The sequence below is a fragment of the Apostichopus japonicus genome, chromosome 7 (assembly GCF_037975245.1).
Source record: "Apostichopus japonicus isolate 1M-3 chromosome 7, ASM3797524v1, whole genome shotgun sequence".
NCBI classification, from domain to species: Eukaryota; Metazoa; Echinodermata; class Holothuroidea; order Aspidochirotida; family Stichopodidae; genus Apostichopus; species Apostichopus japonicus.
The window spans coordinates 16,903,085-16,921,107 of NC_092567.1; the positions used below are offsets into that span (position 1 = coordinate 16,903,085).

General features: G+C 36.8%; 1 protein-coding gene across 3 annotated transcripts; it reads left to right on the forward strand.

The window, feature by feature from the left end:
• The first annotated feature begins 1,509 nt into the window (after window positions 1–1,509).
• On the forward strand, window positions 1,510–14,341 carry LOC139969515 (uncharacterized). Of its 3 annotated transcripts, none has more exons than XM_071974563.1 (8): window positions 1,510–1,679; window positions 7,053–7,207; window positions 7,686–7,727; window positions 8,436–8,480; window positions 11,889–11,963; window positions 12,378–12,428; window positions 12,720–13,055; window positions 13,465–14,341. In XM_071974563.1, the coding sequence occupies exons 2-8, from the start codon at window positions 7,069–7,071 to the stop codon at window positions 13,701–13,703; spliced, it is 927 nt and encodes a 308-aa protein (XP_071830664.1). In that variant the 5' UTR covers window positions 1,510–1,679; window positions 7,053–7,068; the 3' UTR covers window positions 13,704–14,341. The 3 variants fall into 3 exon arrangements, with proteins under 3 accessions (XP_071830664.1, XP_071830663.1, XP_071830662.1); XM_071974562.1 differs by lacking the exon at window positions 1,510–1,679 and adding an exon at window positions 4,818–4,950 and having other exon boundaries at window positions 13,465–14,340; XM_071974561.1 differs by lacking the exon at window positions 1,510–1,679 and adding an exon at window positions 5,263–5,387.
• Window positions 14,342–18,023: the final 3,682 nt, after the last annotated feature.

The window sequence follows — 18,023 nt, forward strand, 5'->3', positions numbered from 1 at the left end:
TGTTTAATGGTGATGTGCGTTTCGTTCCTTTCATTTTACCGGGTGGTAAGAGATTTAATTGCGTTCAGTACGCAGACGATATGAAATGTGTAGTTACAAGTCTTCACTCTATCAAGGTCCTGTCTGAGAACCTGATGGTGTTTCAGAAAGCTAACGGGCGAAGTTGAATTCGCCTCCGTCTTGGTGGCTGGAGGTTGAAGACTCTGTATTCCAGTGCGTCCAGGTCGGATCATAAATCAATGGTATATGATTCGGCTGTGGCGCACCTGGTAATGTCAAGTGGAAAGAGAAGGCAACTTGTTTGAGCGCAGACTTGAAAGCTTCCCAAGCGCTGGTTGTCACTTCTTAGGGAGGTCATTGGTCATAGACAGTTTCGTGACACCTGTTCTGTGGTACCCGGGCACGGTTTTTGCCATCCTCCGCAATGTATTGCCCAGACTTGAGAGGCTATTGTTTACTTCCATTTGGTCTGGTAAATCGGTGAAAAGGGTGACTTTATATCAGAATCTCGGCAAAGGGTGGTTGGTTGCAGTTCATTTGCCTAACAAATTTCGTTTCTTGTCACTGAGGTATCTGTTCGTAACATTACATGGTGTGTGTGTGTGGTAATTGTTGGCTGCTGATAGTTTGGTTACTGTGCGGATAGGCTTTGGTATTTAGTGCCTTTTTAAGGCCGTGACGTTTTGGATTCCGCTTAGCGGATCACGTAAAATACATCCAGTAATATATGTCTTCATTGGCCAGGGTGAATAATCTATTTCGTATTGAAAATTTACAGTCGAAGAGTATTTTAGCCCCAAACATGTGTAAAAGCATGATATCATTGGTCAAGGCAAATACTTTGCATATCATTTCCTGTAAATAACACTAGTCATAATTCTTTTTCTGTATATAATCTGGTAATCATTAATGAGCGTTTGGATCTCAGGCAGTATGACATACGTAATCATCGGCCAACGTGCAGCGTACAGTATTATCCATATTCTTCTTTATTCTGCATATCGATCTCTTGGGGGGAGGGGGGGGGGAGCTAAACTTTAAAGTTAATAACGGTCGGCTATCGTACCTTAGTTTGTTTGTACACTCGATTCTGCGTCATCTCTATCTATGAAACTTGCATTAACCATTTCAGGATACTTATTTCAGCGTGTTTTAATGCCTTACTATCGTAAACATATTATTCATAACTATATTAAATATCGGTCAGGATAATTAGTGTTGAGTGTTTCCCTAACTTGCAGCCGTGTTCATAGTTATATTATCAATAACTATTTATTATAAAACATTGATCGGGGTACTTTAATCTGCTTCCTTTTACTGCCTTTAATGCGTGTATATATTATTTATTAATTTATAACTTATTGTGCTTTTATATCATCCATTATTTGACTAGGCTACTTAAATATTGGCCTCTATTGTAAACAATATACACTTGGGATTTTATTTCGTATCTGTTTCGTGTTACTATTTGAGGCGTATATACTGGTTGACATGCGGTTATGTATTCACTCTGCCTGATATATGTATTTAATATACATATTAATCATTGACTAAGATCACTTATTCTTGACGGGGAACCAATATTGAGATTGACATGGTATAATGAAGTGTTTCGTTTGTGTCGATTTATAAAGTAATGACGAACCAGAGTTTGTAATTCCATTAGCATTTCTTGCGAGGTTTGTAATTTCGTTTATCGTTATAATTATCAAAATTTCAATTTCTCTTATTGTCTGCTTCTCTCCTTCAGTGTCATTAGCAAGTCTTGTCACACTGTTATCAAAGATAGCGACTGGTTGGTTGTTTCTCTAATTAACATTATCTTACTAGTACTACACGATAACGGTTATGAGAATTACAGTTGCGTTGTAAGCGCAATGTGATACTGTAGCCATAATCTCTACTGCTCTGTCGTTGATGATTTTAGTGTTCTAATGGTTGTATTATGTATAGTGATATTATGATTGCATTTATGTTGTTGCTGTTGAGGAGTGCTGAAGGAGACCGCTGATTCAAAGACTATCATGACTATATGATAAAGATCATGGTGGGACTTTCGTGTAACGTGGACATCTGTTGGATGTTAACTAATGTGCTTGAATTATAGTTTGCAAAGCATCGTGATGTTGGTGAAGTTATCTAATACACATATCATGAAGTTGGTGACAGTAATCTAATGTATTTATCATGAATTTGGTGAATGTAGTATAATATGTTTATCATGAAGCTGGTGACTGCAGTCTGATTACATTTATCATGAAGATGGTTACAGCAGTATAATGACATATATCATGAAGTTGGTTACAGCAGTCTAGTTCCATTTATCATGAATGTGGTTACAGCAGTATAATTGCAGTTATCATGAAGGTGGTTACGACAGTATGTCACATATCATGAAGTTGGTTACAGCAGTCTAATTACAAATATCATGAAGTTGGTTACATCAGTCTATTTATATTGATCATGAAGTTATTAAAGCAGTCTAATTACGTTTATCATGAAGTTGGGTACGGTAGTCAAATATGTTTATCATGAAGTTGGTTACAGCAGTCTAATAATTTATCAGAAATTGTTGACGGTTGTGTAAGACACAATCCTTACAACTAGCGCAATAGGTTCTACATTTGTCCATCCTCGGGTGTGTCCTTTTTACGCATAATGAAAGTACTTTAGATATTGTTGTACTATCACTTCATTATTAAAGTGGTTTATGACGTCAACATTATTAATTTCAATACTAAGTATTGTTTTTGGTGTAATGCTGGACGTGTAGGAGTTGTAATCGCGTTGAAGCATTATGCCTTCTTGTAATTTGTGACAGAGACAAATAATGAAATATGGTTCAATGACCAGGAACATGTAAGAAATATTAAAGTTGACCTTTAACCTTCACGATCCAGGAACATAGACGCATTGAAGTACATACGTTTAGCCTCACGGATCAGGTACAAATAAGAAGCGTTAAGGTTGACCTTTAGCCTAACTATCCAGGAATTTAGACGCATCGAAGTACAACATTTAGCCACACGGATCAGGTATATGTAAAGACGCATTCAATTAACTTCATGTAAAAGGCAACAAAGTAAACGACTCAAGGATCCTTTAATATTCATTCAATTACATTTTTATTCTCAAGAGTGAGAGACATCATATATGCATTGAATTAAACATTTAGAAGCAATAAATTAAATCCTAAACCGGAATTCAATAATGTAACTGTTTTGTACCTACAAAATAAATGGCGTACCTTCCACTGTGTCGTAACGTTGTTTATCTTATTTCTTGGCAGCTATTTCATAAGAAATATAGATTAAATACAAGAACGTCTGATGAAGAATATGGCTGATAATAAAAATAAACATGAGTACGAAACTCGTAAAGGTTTGTCATCGTTACAAACTTGATGAGTTCGATGTTCCCTTAAATGTTCCATACAATATCACTAATTGTTTACAACTAGAGATGACTAATTTCATGATGACGTTGGGAATAAACACATATGAGGCATTGGCCATGCTCTTGTCACGTCTTGTGTATAGTATGTTAGACACATGTAACATAAAAATACTGTAGTAGTAAGATGCTTGCATATATCGGTGAACATAATGAAAAGATGGACACAGTGAGACATGACTGCTATGACATTGTAATGTTTATTAAGCTACAGTAATTCTGTCAGAACGGTTTCCTACAACATCCAACCAACATATAACAACAATGATGGCTCCAATATCAGCTGTTCTTGTCAATCCTGTTATGCATGTCAAATTATAGTTGCTTTTGACTGGCTAGTATGTGTGTTAACAAAGGTGTCTGGGCACGTTAATCATCAATAAGCGACGGTTGATGCCATGCATGGTAACTTCTTGGTAACGTCATCGATGGAATTACATTAACACACAAACCACCATAGACTAAGACACCATTGATAATGCCTAAACGTTTATACAGTCAATCAAAGTGTTTGATTATGTACCGGGTAACATAGTCTATAGTTCAGTAACCAAACACAATACTAAGGACTAGTGTAGCTGCTTCATGAAGCCATTTCGTTTGCAAAGTATACTTTTATTTTACCATGCATGAATGTTATGTTATGGTTTGATTGATGTCACGATGTCCCAACCTATTACGAAGACAGATGGGAAAAAGCAGGGACTTTATGAAATATGTGTGACGTGGGAATTACCAGAGCCGTATATCTGATATTAATAAAGACGGAAAGAGTTATTATTTTACATTTTACTCCAGACAACTTAGATCGAGTAACTGTAGACAGTAACTTTACCGACAGACCGATGAATAATGAACTGATATAGAATAACTACGAATATCAACCGAATAAGTGTCTAACGTTGTTTACATAATAAAGAGACTTGAATACAACGTAACATTAACTACGAATATAATGACTTAATGGAAAGAACAAAAAGGCCAATATATCCATTCAACTTTGGCAATTATATATATATATATATATATATATATATATATATATATATATATATATATATATATATATATATATATATAGTTATACTAATGCATATCCAAGGCCTATCTAATCTATTGCCATGCTAATAAAAGAGAAACAAAAGAAAAGCACTTTCACAGTGCCGTTTGAAAATATTTTTCAAAACAAATAAATGACGAGTGTTGTGTTGATCAGGGTCTGCAAAGTGAAATTTTAACCGAACAAAAGGAAAGGGGAGAGACATTGACCTGTGTAAAGTGGCAATGGAAACCGAGATGGGACTTGTAATGACAAATTATTGATAGATTAACAAAAGCTTATTTTCAAGTACGATGAAGTATCATTATTTAATACTTTGATGATTTATTGCACCAATTAACACATAACGGTTCCATGTAGCGCAAAGCCAACATAATATCCGTGCAAGTGTTTTGAACTGCTGTTTGTGTGTTTCTCAGCGAAAATCACGTATCCCAGTAAGTAGACAGAGAACTTTATTTACAATCGTTAACATTTATTATATACTTGGATTATATATATTGCTTAACATGTATGTTAACTTAGTAAAGTTATCTTCTTAATTATACTTAATTATACTATCGAATAACAACATGAATACGTTTAGCTGTACAGTTATGCAAATCAGATATATGAATACAATCGAATCATGTGTCATCGGGGTCAGTGGTTAGCCACTTTTATGCCATCTAAGACATACCTAACTAAATGTAACCAAGGAATTAGTGGATTTTATCACAAGCTACCGTTAAGATGGATCCAAAACTGTCCTTGTGAATTGGAAGTTACCAGGATGGTTAACTTAAGTTTAATTGTATTCTATTACGTTCTGGATGACTTGGAAATGTGTTATCATGTGCACCCGGAATAAAACCTTGGCTTCATATTGTTTGTCGTAAGTTTGGTATTTACAGAAGTACATAATATTAAAATGTAACATATCATATGCAACTGAAATGATACAAACGTAGATATACTTGATCAATTCGTCTGGGATTCGATCATCCAAGATTCGATCATCCAAGATCCATCCAAGATTCGATTCGAAACCCTGAAATGTCTGAGAATGTGAGACTCTAAACCACAGCCTGAGAAAACCTGTCGCCAAATCAAGTAGCTTTGACGGTTTTCCTACATATAAGTGCTTGAAAAGAAAACGTTACCAAATTACGTGCATTATTTCCTATCTAGCTAAAGCATTTGTTTTGAATTCAAACAAAACGATATATTGCTTTATCGATTCCGAAGTTCTATATACGAATATAGATGGTTCGAATTATGCAGGTTGATATTATATGGTATCATAAGGTTAGCTGGTTGCAAGGGCGCAGATCCTGGTGGGGACAGCGGGACGCGTCCCTACCAACTTTTTCAGTAGTGGGGACATGATATACCGTGTACCCACCAATTTGTCTTGACCAAACGCTGCATTTCAAATTTTCCCCTCGTATTGAACTTTGGCGCAGTTTGATCGAGCATTGTGCAAATGACATGCTATACAAGAAAATTATTACTATTGACACTGTTAGGCGTGACTTCTCCGCTGAAGTATTAACACATTCAATCATGTGATACATAACTATAATCTATTCAAGAAACTGGTAAATTGTGGTCAGCGAAACGGAACGAGTGCGAACAAAACAATCGTTAACAACTCACAATGTGTTGTTGGCGATTTGAGCTAGCTTCACGTCCTGTGGTGTTTCCACTTTCAGTTGAATTACCTGACGTTTGCGGCAGTCTATAATTGTTTTCTGGGAGAGGACCCCAGACCCATCGTATACAAAAGTATACTTGGATTATTTGTCCCCTGAATTTGTTTTCTGCAGACGCCCATGCATTTCCCCAAACTAAATTTCTAAGCCATGCGATCTAAGTCATGAGGTCGCGCCCCGCCTAGATAGTATCAGGGGAGAGACACGCGTCCCCACCATTATCCAAGACTGATCTGCGCCCATGACTTGTTGTATTATCGGATCTAGCGATAAATGAGAAATGTTACTTATATAAATGTATAGACCCTATCAAAGACACGTAAAGCTGAATATGATTGAGCACTTCTTTGTACTATAACAACATTACTGTTACTTTCGGAAATTTCCGACTCTTTTCTAGCAACTTTGACAATTATATCTTGAAACTCGACTCATCCTTCGAAATGACGGATATAATCACAATACTTCTATTATCATTTGGAATATTATGATATTGATATTTCGACATGGTCGAATTATTGTGTATACATCGTATGGCATATTATTTCTTTTCTAGCGCAGAAGCACTGAGACGTACGTAAAGACGTGTACCCTACCATCAAATTAACAATTATTTATATCGATTTTAATTAAGAAACATGTCTGGGCGTATTTAGATGCAATATAGTGTGAGGTGTGGTGTGTGTGTGGGGTAAATGTTTGTTGCCGGTAGTTTAGTTACTGTGCGGGTAGGGTTTGGTTCTTACTGCCTTTAGGCCCTGACGTATTGGATTCCGCTGGGCTGATCACTTTAAACGCACGAAACTAACAATATTAATCAAATTGTTCTCTGTATCATACAATAGGTTCATCAAGTACCAGATGGTTAACATGTGTGAAGAAAGGATGCATTGGTACGGACGGATTTTACTGTTAGGGACAGGCCGCTCATTCAAAACTTCTGTAAAACTACTACTGCTTCATGTTTGTATTTCTTCGATAGCAGCATCGTATACTCCAGGTACATACTCAAAGTTTTGGTTACATATGAGCACTCCAATTCTCTCGTTTTAAAAACTTTAAAATGATTTATTCCATACACTATCGTTTACTTTTTGATTTTTATTGTTTGAGGATTTTCAAACGTTATTGGGAAGTCTTAGAATGGCAAAAAAAGTAATCAATCAAAATTTAATATCTCCCTATAAGTTATTCGTTCCTTCATTTAAAAATTGCCGTTGACGAAAATAATCTGTAATTAACACATAATTATGTAAATATCGCCATAATTCTTCTCTTTGCAACGTCTTTGGACTATCCGGCTATTTCGTAATAACTGGGTGTAATGAAGTGTTCGTGTGGCTCATTGGGTACGATCCAAAATTACTTTACAAAATTAAAGATTTTGATTGTTGATGGATAATGAACGTTCTTAATTTATACCGTACAAGATCTATACGTTCATTCCTATTCTTTTCTCTTTTCTTCCTATACTTAAGAAACCATTTCTGGCAATATCATCACGCATAATACTAAAACTCGTAAGTCATCCTGTGTAATTCAAAGCCATTCCATTTGGGGCTGCGGTAACACAACGTGACCGCCACAGCATTTTAAGTGGGTGGCCTCGGGACAAATTTATAGAGGAGATTTACTTTTGTAAACCAGCATATGATAGGCTATGCTTGATCACGAACCTAAAGTATGACTAAAATTTACAGCTGGATTAATTTGGAAAATAAGGAAATGTCAGTTTTTCAAATTGTAACATCGAAGGATTACAACATCCCTAAGAAGATCATGTTAAGCAGATAATGCTACATATTTCAAGGGTGGTTGGGCGTTTTGTCTCTGCAGGTCGGTGGGCGTATGTACTTTTTTGGCTCGCTTGACCTGAGTTTCGTTTGTAAGAATGGGATGGTTCGGTAGTGCCGTTTGGCCGTGACGTTTGTATCCCGCATGGCGGGTCACGTAAAAAGCACTTATTTCAAGGAGCCTAACAACCAACATGAATAATAACATATTTTATTTCCCTTTGAATACGGCCAAAACCAATAAAACAGTTATCATAGCGTAAGTGTATCTTACTTTGAACCAGAATTATGTTAATCTAGAATGCGTGGACTGAATTATTTTCTTCACTTCATGAATTCTTGTATTTTCAAGATCCTTCATTTTTATTGTCACTATTTCGTGTTCTGTAGGGTCTGATTCTTGTAATCCATTCTAATTCTTCTTTCCTGTGACAGCATCGACAACACTACTAACAGAGGAGGCAAAGGACGTACCTACTGGTGAGTTTGTTCAGTTCATTTGTTGTTCATTGTTTTGTTCAGTTGTTTTGCTCAGTTGTTTAGTTGTTCCATTGTTCAATTGTTCAATTGTTCAATTTTTCAATTTTTCAATTGTTCAATTGTTCAATTGTTCAATTGTCCAATTGTCCAATTGTCCAATTGTCCAGTTGTCCAATTGTTCAATTGTTCAATTGTTCAATTGTTCAATTGTTCAATTGTTCAATTGTTCAATTGTTCAATTCATTCGTGCAGTGAAAAAGAACTTGATGTGAAATATATCATACATGTCGACATGTCTTAAACACTTTCCTCCAGACTTGTGAACTGCTAAATATACTTTGTTATAAAATAGTTCTTGCCCCTTAATGTGGTGACGATCAAATTATCCCTTTGTAAGTTCTTCATATGAAACAATTGTCGTGACGTAATTACCAGTATTAAGAATAAAGGATGAACAGTAAGGACACAGTGAAAAGCTTGACTAATGACGATGTTGTCATTGAATTTTTACCCACGAAATAGGGAACTAGAACAAACTTCTCAAACGAAATGACAAACAGAGGCAGGGACGTCGCTAGAGGGGGGTGTGGGGGGTGTCTCACCCCCCCAATCTTGGTAAAAATGACGATAGTTGGAAAATTTGAGTGCGACAGTCGGAATTTCCGACTGTCGGAATTTCCGACTGTCGCCAGCTTCAATTCGGAATTTCCGACTGTCGCGCTCTAATTTTTCTGACTGTCGCACTCTTATTTTCATATGTTCTTGTGATTTGTGAGTGACATAAAATTTTCGATCAAAATTGACCTTTAATCAGTCATATTTACCACGTTTTCCTCGTCACATTGGGAAATTGTATCTCGCGATCCTTATACTCCACCATACAAAACTTCGTATGATTTTGAATACTCTAAAAAAAATTACAACGTTCACCAGCTTCAATTCGGAAAATTTATGTATTAATTTTGCTATTGGGTGGGTCGCAGTGGCGGCGGAACGGGGGGGCTTGGGGGGGGGGGGGCTCAGCCCCCAATGAAAAAGTTGAGGGGGCAAATGCATGATAAGCCCCCCCCCCAATATTTACCAAGGCTCCGAAACGTGCATCTGCCCATTTTTCAATGCATACTTGTCGATCTGTCCGATGCACACATATACTATATAGGTGTAATAATTTTAGTAATTGCTGGGGGACCCTCGGCCCGTCCCCTGGCTATAGACCACATTGTCACCCCAACCGCGTCTTCACGCCCCGTGAAAAGTGGTAGCAGTGAGTGTGAGTACCAGTAAGCGTAACACAACTTCGTCTTAGGCCAATGACTTGCCTCATTTCAGCCAGTTCTCCAACATCCCCTTACTTAGTGGCGGAGCGTCCATATATACAGTCAGGGGGCGGATGCCCCCCCCCCCCCCCTGACAGATTCAAATGGACTGCTGGCGCCCTTTTCAGCTTTTCACTATACTTTTTACTTATTCGCTATTATTGACTATTTTATTGCGCTCTCATATACCTATTGACATTTGTCATATTCTGTTGGTGTAATTTTCCGACAAAATGGCGACGACACCTATTTATTCTCCGTTTATCTGCAAATTAGCAAGGCCCGGAAAGGGTCATTTCCTGCAATCTAGGGAGTATCTTTACTCAAAATTTTTATGTACGCTCCGCGCCAACCTGTGGTGGCGCTCCGCTTAGATAGTGTCGAAAGCGCCCCTACAGACCATTCTTGCCCCCCCCCGACCAATACCCCTAGCTCCGCCACTGCCCTTACTACACTCAAAAACGTCTTTGCGAGTACACTACGAGTATAATAGCTACTCTCGTAAAACACCATCGAATACACAAATTACAATGTTTTTACAGACTTTTACGTGCAATCTGAGAAATTGCAGACTTGAGACCCATATTTTAGGGCTAGGTATTCGCAGCATAAAACACACGGGAAGTGCCGTTTCCAGCCATCTGGGGGTTTGAAATAACCCAAAATTTTCTTGTACGCTCCGCGCCAACCGATGGTGGCGCTCCGCTTAGATAGTCTCCACACATTAGCCCCCAATAATTTTTCCGTTCCGCCGCGCCTGGTGGGTCGACCCTGTTCGCTAGCTTAAAGTAAGTTCAGAATATACCAGGGATGTAGCCAGGGGGAGCAGGGGAGCGACTGCTCCTCCCTTTGAGTGTCGAAAAAAAAGTTTACAAACTGTTGTTTTTTAGCATGGTATTTTGTCAGTGCTCTTTTGATCTTGAATACTCGTCAGCTCCGTTAACTCGATTATAATCGTAGTAACATTCAGGCTTATAGACTTATTCAACTACTTACTTAGTTTGGCAGATGCAATTAGATAAATTTAGCCTATAGCCTATTTCAAACCTACAGTTGGCCACTGCGTAATAAAATACATATTGCCTACCTAACCTCACTCGATGGAATGTCACGAACCGTACGCACAACGACGACGATAAGTTCGTTCTCATCCGTTCTATGATTCGTCCTAAGTTGTTGCACGAACAGCATGTTATGAAGCTAAGCTAGCAATCGTACGTGATACGCACTTCCTATAAATAATTATTACACTGTTAATACACGGAGATAACGATATTTTTTTAGGCCACTGCAAATCTGGCTGTCTTACAAAATATGAAAGTTTATATTGTCACATCAATTAACTTCGTCAAATGTATGTAAGTCCAGACATTGGACAATAAACAAGAATCATCCTTCTGGAAATATTGTAAAAGAGCACTATGTTTTTCTTTCTGATATATTATGTAAAAGAACATGTAAAAGAATTCAAACAGGAAACAAAATCTGCTGATAATATGATATCATATGATAATGATGAAACTGGCAACAAATGCACCAGATCGCATCTAAGGACCTTCAATTGTTAAAAAAAAATCTCAAAGGGGAGGGGGACACCCCTTCCCCTTAGACCCCTCCCCCATATCAATCGCAAAAAGTGCTTCCCCTTTCAAATTCCTGACTACGACGTTGGGATATACATTGTCTCTATGGTATACAATTAAAACACTCAATACTAATCTACGGAAGTTTAAAAGTGCCATCAACATAAGCAAAAACTTTGCCCCATAAGGTACAAATGTATTTGAAAAAAGTTCGGAACAAAAGTGCAGTCGCGAAAGATGGGGTGTCTGACTGACACTGACCGTATCGTTGACGATGAGTGCGGGGGGGGGGGGGCACAAGGCAGCAGTCGGAATTTTCTGACTCCAAAACCCATCCAGTTGGAATTTAAGCCACTACACCCCCCCAATCATCAGGCCTTAGCTACGTCCCTGAACAGAGGTAACATGTTTGATGGTTGCAATGAATCATATGCACGCGTACTTTTTTGTTGGTATGATGCATTAATTACTATTGAATGATAATGCTTACTTTCTTCATTCTTTCCAAGACTCTTCCCAGGAAACTGAACCAACAAAGCGATTAACCACTCTATCAAATACACGGGAACAGACGAATCACACCGGTTAGTTGCTATTGTTATTATTATCATTGTGTTATATGTCTTGTATACCACATTTATATCTGTATATATTTATTTGTATGACTAAATATACGTAGAACGGTATATCGGTAATTTAATGTCCTCGCTAAATATATAATCATATCGTCATCACAAACTTCAGTTTTGAAGGTAAAAGGGGCTTACAGTTTGTTTTTTTTTCTACACCGTTTAATGTCTTCTGAATCACGATATGACACACATTTTATTTTTCTTGTTCGGTGTGTTAGTTTAATAATACTTAAAAATGTAAATTACTGCGACCATTGATAATGACATAACAAGACCTACCAACATACTTACTAAGAATATAATTGGCTACAATTCGGTATAAAGGTTAAATAGATCATGATTGTCTCTTCTTATCTTTCAAAACAGAAATGGCATCATCAATTTCCTCATTATCAACTTCCGGATCATCAACAACCGGTTTGTTGAATATTTTCTGTACTTTATCACTAGAAATTTAGATACTATATAAATAAATATTGCTCGTCCATAACAGTACTCAAAGTTGCCTAAACTGTTTATTTTAAACAAAGCTGTAAATTAACTTTTCTACGATGCTGTATTGCAATATTTTGTAATATTATCATTTATAATATTATAATTAAGGGTCAACAATTATCATCAGATGTTAACGATATAATAACATTAGAAGTATTTTTATGTCATTCACACAAACCCAAATGTAAATATCGTTATGTACTATCTCTCCAGCTGCAGGTGTTAACTGGCATTTGGAGGATTTACCAAAAAGTGTGATTATTAGCGGAGTTATCATTCTTGTTATGGTCGCTTTAGTTCAACCCCTAGTTACCTGGATAATGTGTTATGTGATTTGCAAACGACAGGCGAGTCTAGCACATCAAGTGGAGAAATATAAACGACAAACTATGCTCGACTATCAATCGGAGATTTATAAACGACAGACCAGTCAAACCTCTTATCTACAGGAGCATCATAAACAACAGAGCAGTCAAAATTATCTACAGGAGCAGCAGAAACGACAGAGCAATGGAAAAGCTGATGCTTCTGCTTCCTCTGACTTTGGAGGTCTGTGAATATTCTTGTTACTGTTGACTTAACTCCAACAAAAATTGCAATCACTTATCAAATATACGCTGTATTTCAATTAAAATTGTTAGTGTATGAACGAACGACTTAATGCAAGTCAAATCTCCTCTTCGCTGAAATATAAAATAGTAAGTTTTTGCTTTGAAAGATTAACATTACTGAAATAAGTCCATTGAAACTTCTTATTATAATGAAATTTCTTTTTATACTTTCAATCAAATCACATTGTTAGTTCCGTTCACATCTATCACAAATGTTTTAATTTCTTGTCGCCGGTTTGTTTTCAGCGCCTTGTTTTCATTCTGTTTAAAGAATTGATTGTTGTTAGGCTATTTATAAAATTACAAAATATATTGAAAAATGGGATCATCGTTTTCTTGCTGAACAGATTACATCATAATGGAAGCATTAGATACAGGAAGACAGGAATCTACAGGAGAGAGAAAAAGGGAAACAAGATCAAGTAAAGTTAATCCTCCCTCCCATCAACCAGGAATACCACACTACAATGATGTGGCAGAAGCTAATGGGGAAGACGTTTATGCAGAGAACACCTATTACACGGCAGCGCAGTTTGCAAGCATAGGGAAACACCGAAGGTTGGCTGATCTAGCAACTTTAGTTTAAATTTAAAATAATTACATGAATTGACGTTACGGAAGATGTAAATTATACCGAATCCCATTTGTATGTATATTAGATCCTCCTGTAATCAGGAACTCGCGAATAAGCCATCATTGGCTTATCAAAGCCGCAAGCTGACTGAAGTCAGTCTCTTAGATTCATATGTAACGTCCATGATGATGAATTGTCAATTGTCAACAACTCTGTAACATAAAACATTTTTAACATTTTAACTCTGTAACATTTTAAAGGCATATAAGCTAAACATATTAAATACGTTTATATGTATTATGATATAGTGTTGCGTTGTGTTTGTATATAATCATATGATGTTATCTGTTACTTTTTTATGTGCTTCTATAATCTATAATGTCAGTGTTACGGGTGAATTTCTGGCGCTCGTTTTATCTCACGGATGTTCTCACACAAACTAATGTGTATAAGCGTGAAACGTATCACTGTTACTTAGCACCTACACCGGTTTACGAGGACCAAATTGTGATTGGAATTCACATTACTCTATTTTAAGTAGGTTTAGATCTCCTTTCAGTTTATGATGTATTTCTTGCAATTTCGAATTGCCCCATCAGCTTATGGTCAACATATGCAATCCGATAATATCATGGCTCCTTTGTATTCTTCTTGTTTTTTTGCGTCTTACAATTGGAAGTAAATTCTTAAAGGAAATGCTTCGGAGTGTTCCCCTTATAACAAATTCACTTCCTCTATATAATATATAGACCGCGATTCCTTAACGATTCATCGTAAATACAGGTTGATTCAATCCGACGACTGACAGACCACGTTATATCGTCACGTTTTGGTAATATTCTGGTACAGATCAGGTATGGAGCAAAATGTAAAACATAGTATAGAGTGGTAGACTTTCATTATAGTCTCCAAGCCCTTTGTGAACCCATTCCGCGAAATGTGTTAATGCTCTATCATATCATGTGGTGTGATCGGCTGACTTGTCATGATATATTTATATTTATATACTTATTACGAGACAAGATGCATTTTACTGTATATAGGCCTATGCGAATTGCGTTTATTGGTTGTCAAGTTTAGTTATAAACATTACTGGATATATATGGCAGTATTCGTGCATGATAATTCCTCCACATGTCATATTGAAAACCTAAAACATATCTAGGTATATCAGTGTATTATTTACATGCATTACGAGACCTCCTCGAAGTTAACAATCATTCACACTGAATTGCATTTACTTTCGAAGTTACTTCCTTATGACACTCTAATTTCAACGCAGTCAAATTTCGTTGCTTGAATAAATCATTCCTATAGAAACACAAAAAAAAAAACGAGCAAAAGTGAAAGGTGAATTTCTGTAAGTGATACAGGGTTAACGTGTATCACAATGCAATTTATTCGTTATCAGTATACAATATTTATATTTGAACTCCTCTACAGATATATATGTAACCAAGTTGGGCAATATGTGTCATAACACATTTTATCATATGGTGATAGAATGCATTTCAGCATTCTTTACTTCAGAGCATTGCAATCTAGTTGATTTATTCTCTCCTAGTTGAGTTGGTTGTTATTTCCTTCAGGACAAATATGAAGAAAGTACACATTTTTAGCTCTTGCAAAGTAGCACCATGAGATTCGGACAGAAATACATTATATTGCGCTAATGGCAATGCGATCGCGATTTGTCTTATCCAAACGTTACATGTCCTATCCGGCGGGCACATAAAGTACGTTCACTGTGTGATTTCTGCCGATAAATCGACCTTCTGCGGCAATTATAGCGAACACTTTCCTCTGAGGCGTCCAGTTTCTGTTAATTGAAGCAGTTATCTATCCAGCAACGCTAAATAAAACAACTTTTATTAAGTCTTCTCGTCGGATGAGTGTTTGGAAATAAACATAATGTCCTCTACCATTGTAGGCTATACTCTAACCCACGAAGTTTCATGTTATTTAACTCACAACGCTCTTACGTGGTCACGTCGAAACGAATGCGATTGCTTGGGGCAAACGGTTTTAGATTATATACTTGGTATACTTTACAATCATATAAAACCTGTGCCGAGTGGTTTAGTAGTGACATATCGCCATCTAATAGCTAATTGATATGCAACAGTTGTCAGCACGTGACCACGGTCTTAGTTTTCAATTCGTGTTTATATAATAACATAAGTATTGAAATGCTTTACTATGTGTTAGAATTACTTTAAGACAAATTAATATATCATATGATACATCTCTTTTAAAACTAGATAGCATATTCTGAGAAAAAAATAAGTTACAGTTATGCTGACAAGGGCAACGTATACGCTACTCCGTTGTAGGATATACCGCACTGTACACACTACATACGAACACGTACGTACGTGCAAATCTAAACATTGTTTGATAAAACTTTCCCAACCTGACATTATGTTTACCCAATGCTGGTCCCGTGTGCAACCATACCGTAATTTTTGTGGGGGGGGGGGGTGTCTAACTCTGTGGGTTAAAAATGTAACCAGATTGTGGGCAAACCTTTTACCCAACCATTTAGCCGAACCAAAATGCCCATTCGTGGTCAAGAACCAGTATCAGCTTTACCCAATAGTTGGGTATGTTGTCATACCCAACAGTTGGTTTAAAAGCTCCAAACCTTTGAAAGGGCATACAAGTATTGCCACAAAATATAAAGTGTGTAAAGAACGCAAAAACAACATAAATTAAAACATCTTCTTCATCTCTTAAACTTTTAATGTGTTAACACTGCTTTTTAAGAAAATATGGCTTATCTAAAAAGATAAGATTTTGTATGAATTAGTGCTCATCAACCTTGACGGGAACAACAAAAATACAAGTTTTAATGTATGGAAACTTGTTGCCCCAAAAAGTTTGTAATATTCTAAATTAATGTGCACAGTACTTATTTCAAAGTAATCACTGATTAAGCAGTTCAGTCTTTACTTGTCACAACCAAATTAATACTGTCCTGTTGAATAACTCAAAACACAATCTGAAAACCTTTTGCAAAATACAGCAAGAAATCTGTAAAAAAACCTCTAATTTGCAAAATTGAATAATATTTCCATTACTTGGATGATAATCATTAAATGTCATCAATATTTATTTCCAGATATTATGAAAGAAACCAAGTTAAATGAATCCAATCTATTGAGAGTGTATGGGGTTTCTGCGAAAGCGAAGTTTCGCTTTAATCAAAAGGTGTTAATATTAACCACGGTTAAAGATGCTTGTAAATAACATAGGTGTATCTTTCTATTATAATGATCAACGAAAGTGTTAACGAAATGGGCGTTCACTTTAGAAAAAAGTGTACATACTATCATATTTCCTTTGCACAAGCAGGCATCTTTTTATAACGATGAAAGACGCCTTACTTAGGCTACGCAAAAAGAAGAGTTAATCGCAAAATTTATTCGTTTATGAACCTGTTCCAAACCACAACAGGTTCATAAAACATTTAGCTTGATGCTGTATTTACACACACAAAAAACGTACTTTGTTCCACTTAGATTGGATATTAATATGTCCCTTTAATATTTATATCCATAGCCTGTAACATTTCGTGGAATTGGTGGTACAATTTATACACCGAGTGTACACATTTTGTTAGCTATATTCATTCCTTTAGTTGGCACCTGTGAATTGTAACTGTTAATACAGAAAATAAGAGTCAAGATGTCATGCATGCCCTTCATCTTTCTTTCATAGTAAAAGGGGATAATATTAAAATATGTTGGTAATAACGGTTCAATTTAAGTATGCGTCCCAAGGGCGGCGGAACCGGGGGGCACAGGGGGCACGTGCCCCCCCCCCCCACTTTTCCTCAGGTTAAAAATGTGCCCTTTTTCTACATAAAAATTGAGGTGTCTCAAGTTAGCAAGAGGCCAGGGAACCAGAATGAACACTCGGGAAGGGCCGTTTCCGGCCATCTGAGGGGTTTGTAAAACCAAAAATTTTCTTGTACGCTCCGCGCCAACTGATGGTGGCGCTCCGCTCAGATAGTCGTGCACACAACTTTGCAAATCCTGGCTACGCCCATGACTTTTAATGAATTTCTGTGGGTCAAACTCAAGCTATTTTGAATGGAAAAAATTTGTTAAGATATTAACAAGAAATAAACTCTAATTCGGAGGATTCCTACATTAGCAACTAGCATGATTTCACCTCATTTTGTCTCAAAAGAAAACTTGTTCCTTGTTTCCCAATTTGCACATTGGATATTGCAGTGCTAGTATGCATATTTTCCTTGAGGGGGGGGGGGGGTGGGGGGGGCGTTGATGGAGTGATGTGTATACGCAAATAAGATAATACAATAAGAGC

What these genes read in the sequence shown, in the direction of transcription:
- LOC139969515 (XM_071974561.1), top strand. Translation starts at nt 5,326, where the DNA reads ATGACTTGGAAATGTGTTATCATGTGCACCCGGAATAAAACCTTGGCT. An exon ending in TTGGCTTCATATTGTTTGTC is followed by an intron (nt 5,388 to 7,052) that starts GTAAGTTTGGTA and finishes ATCATACAATAG; the next exon opens with GTTCATCAAGTACCAGATGG. An exon ending in TTCCGGATCATCAACAACCG is followed by an intron (nt 12,429 to 12,719) that starts GTTTGTTGAATA and finishes CTATCTCTCCAG; the next exon opens with CTGCAGGTGTTAACTGGCAT.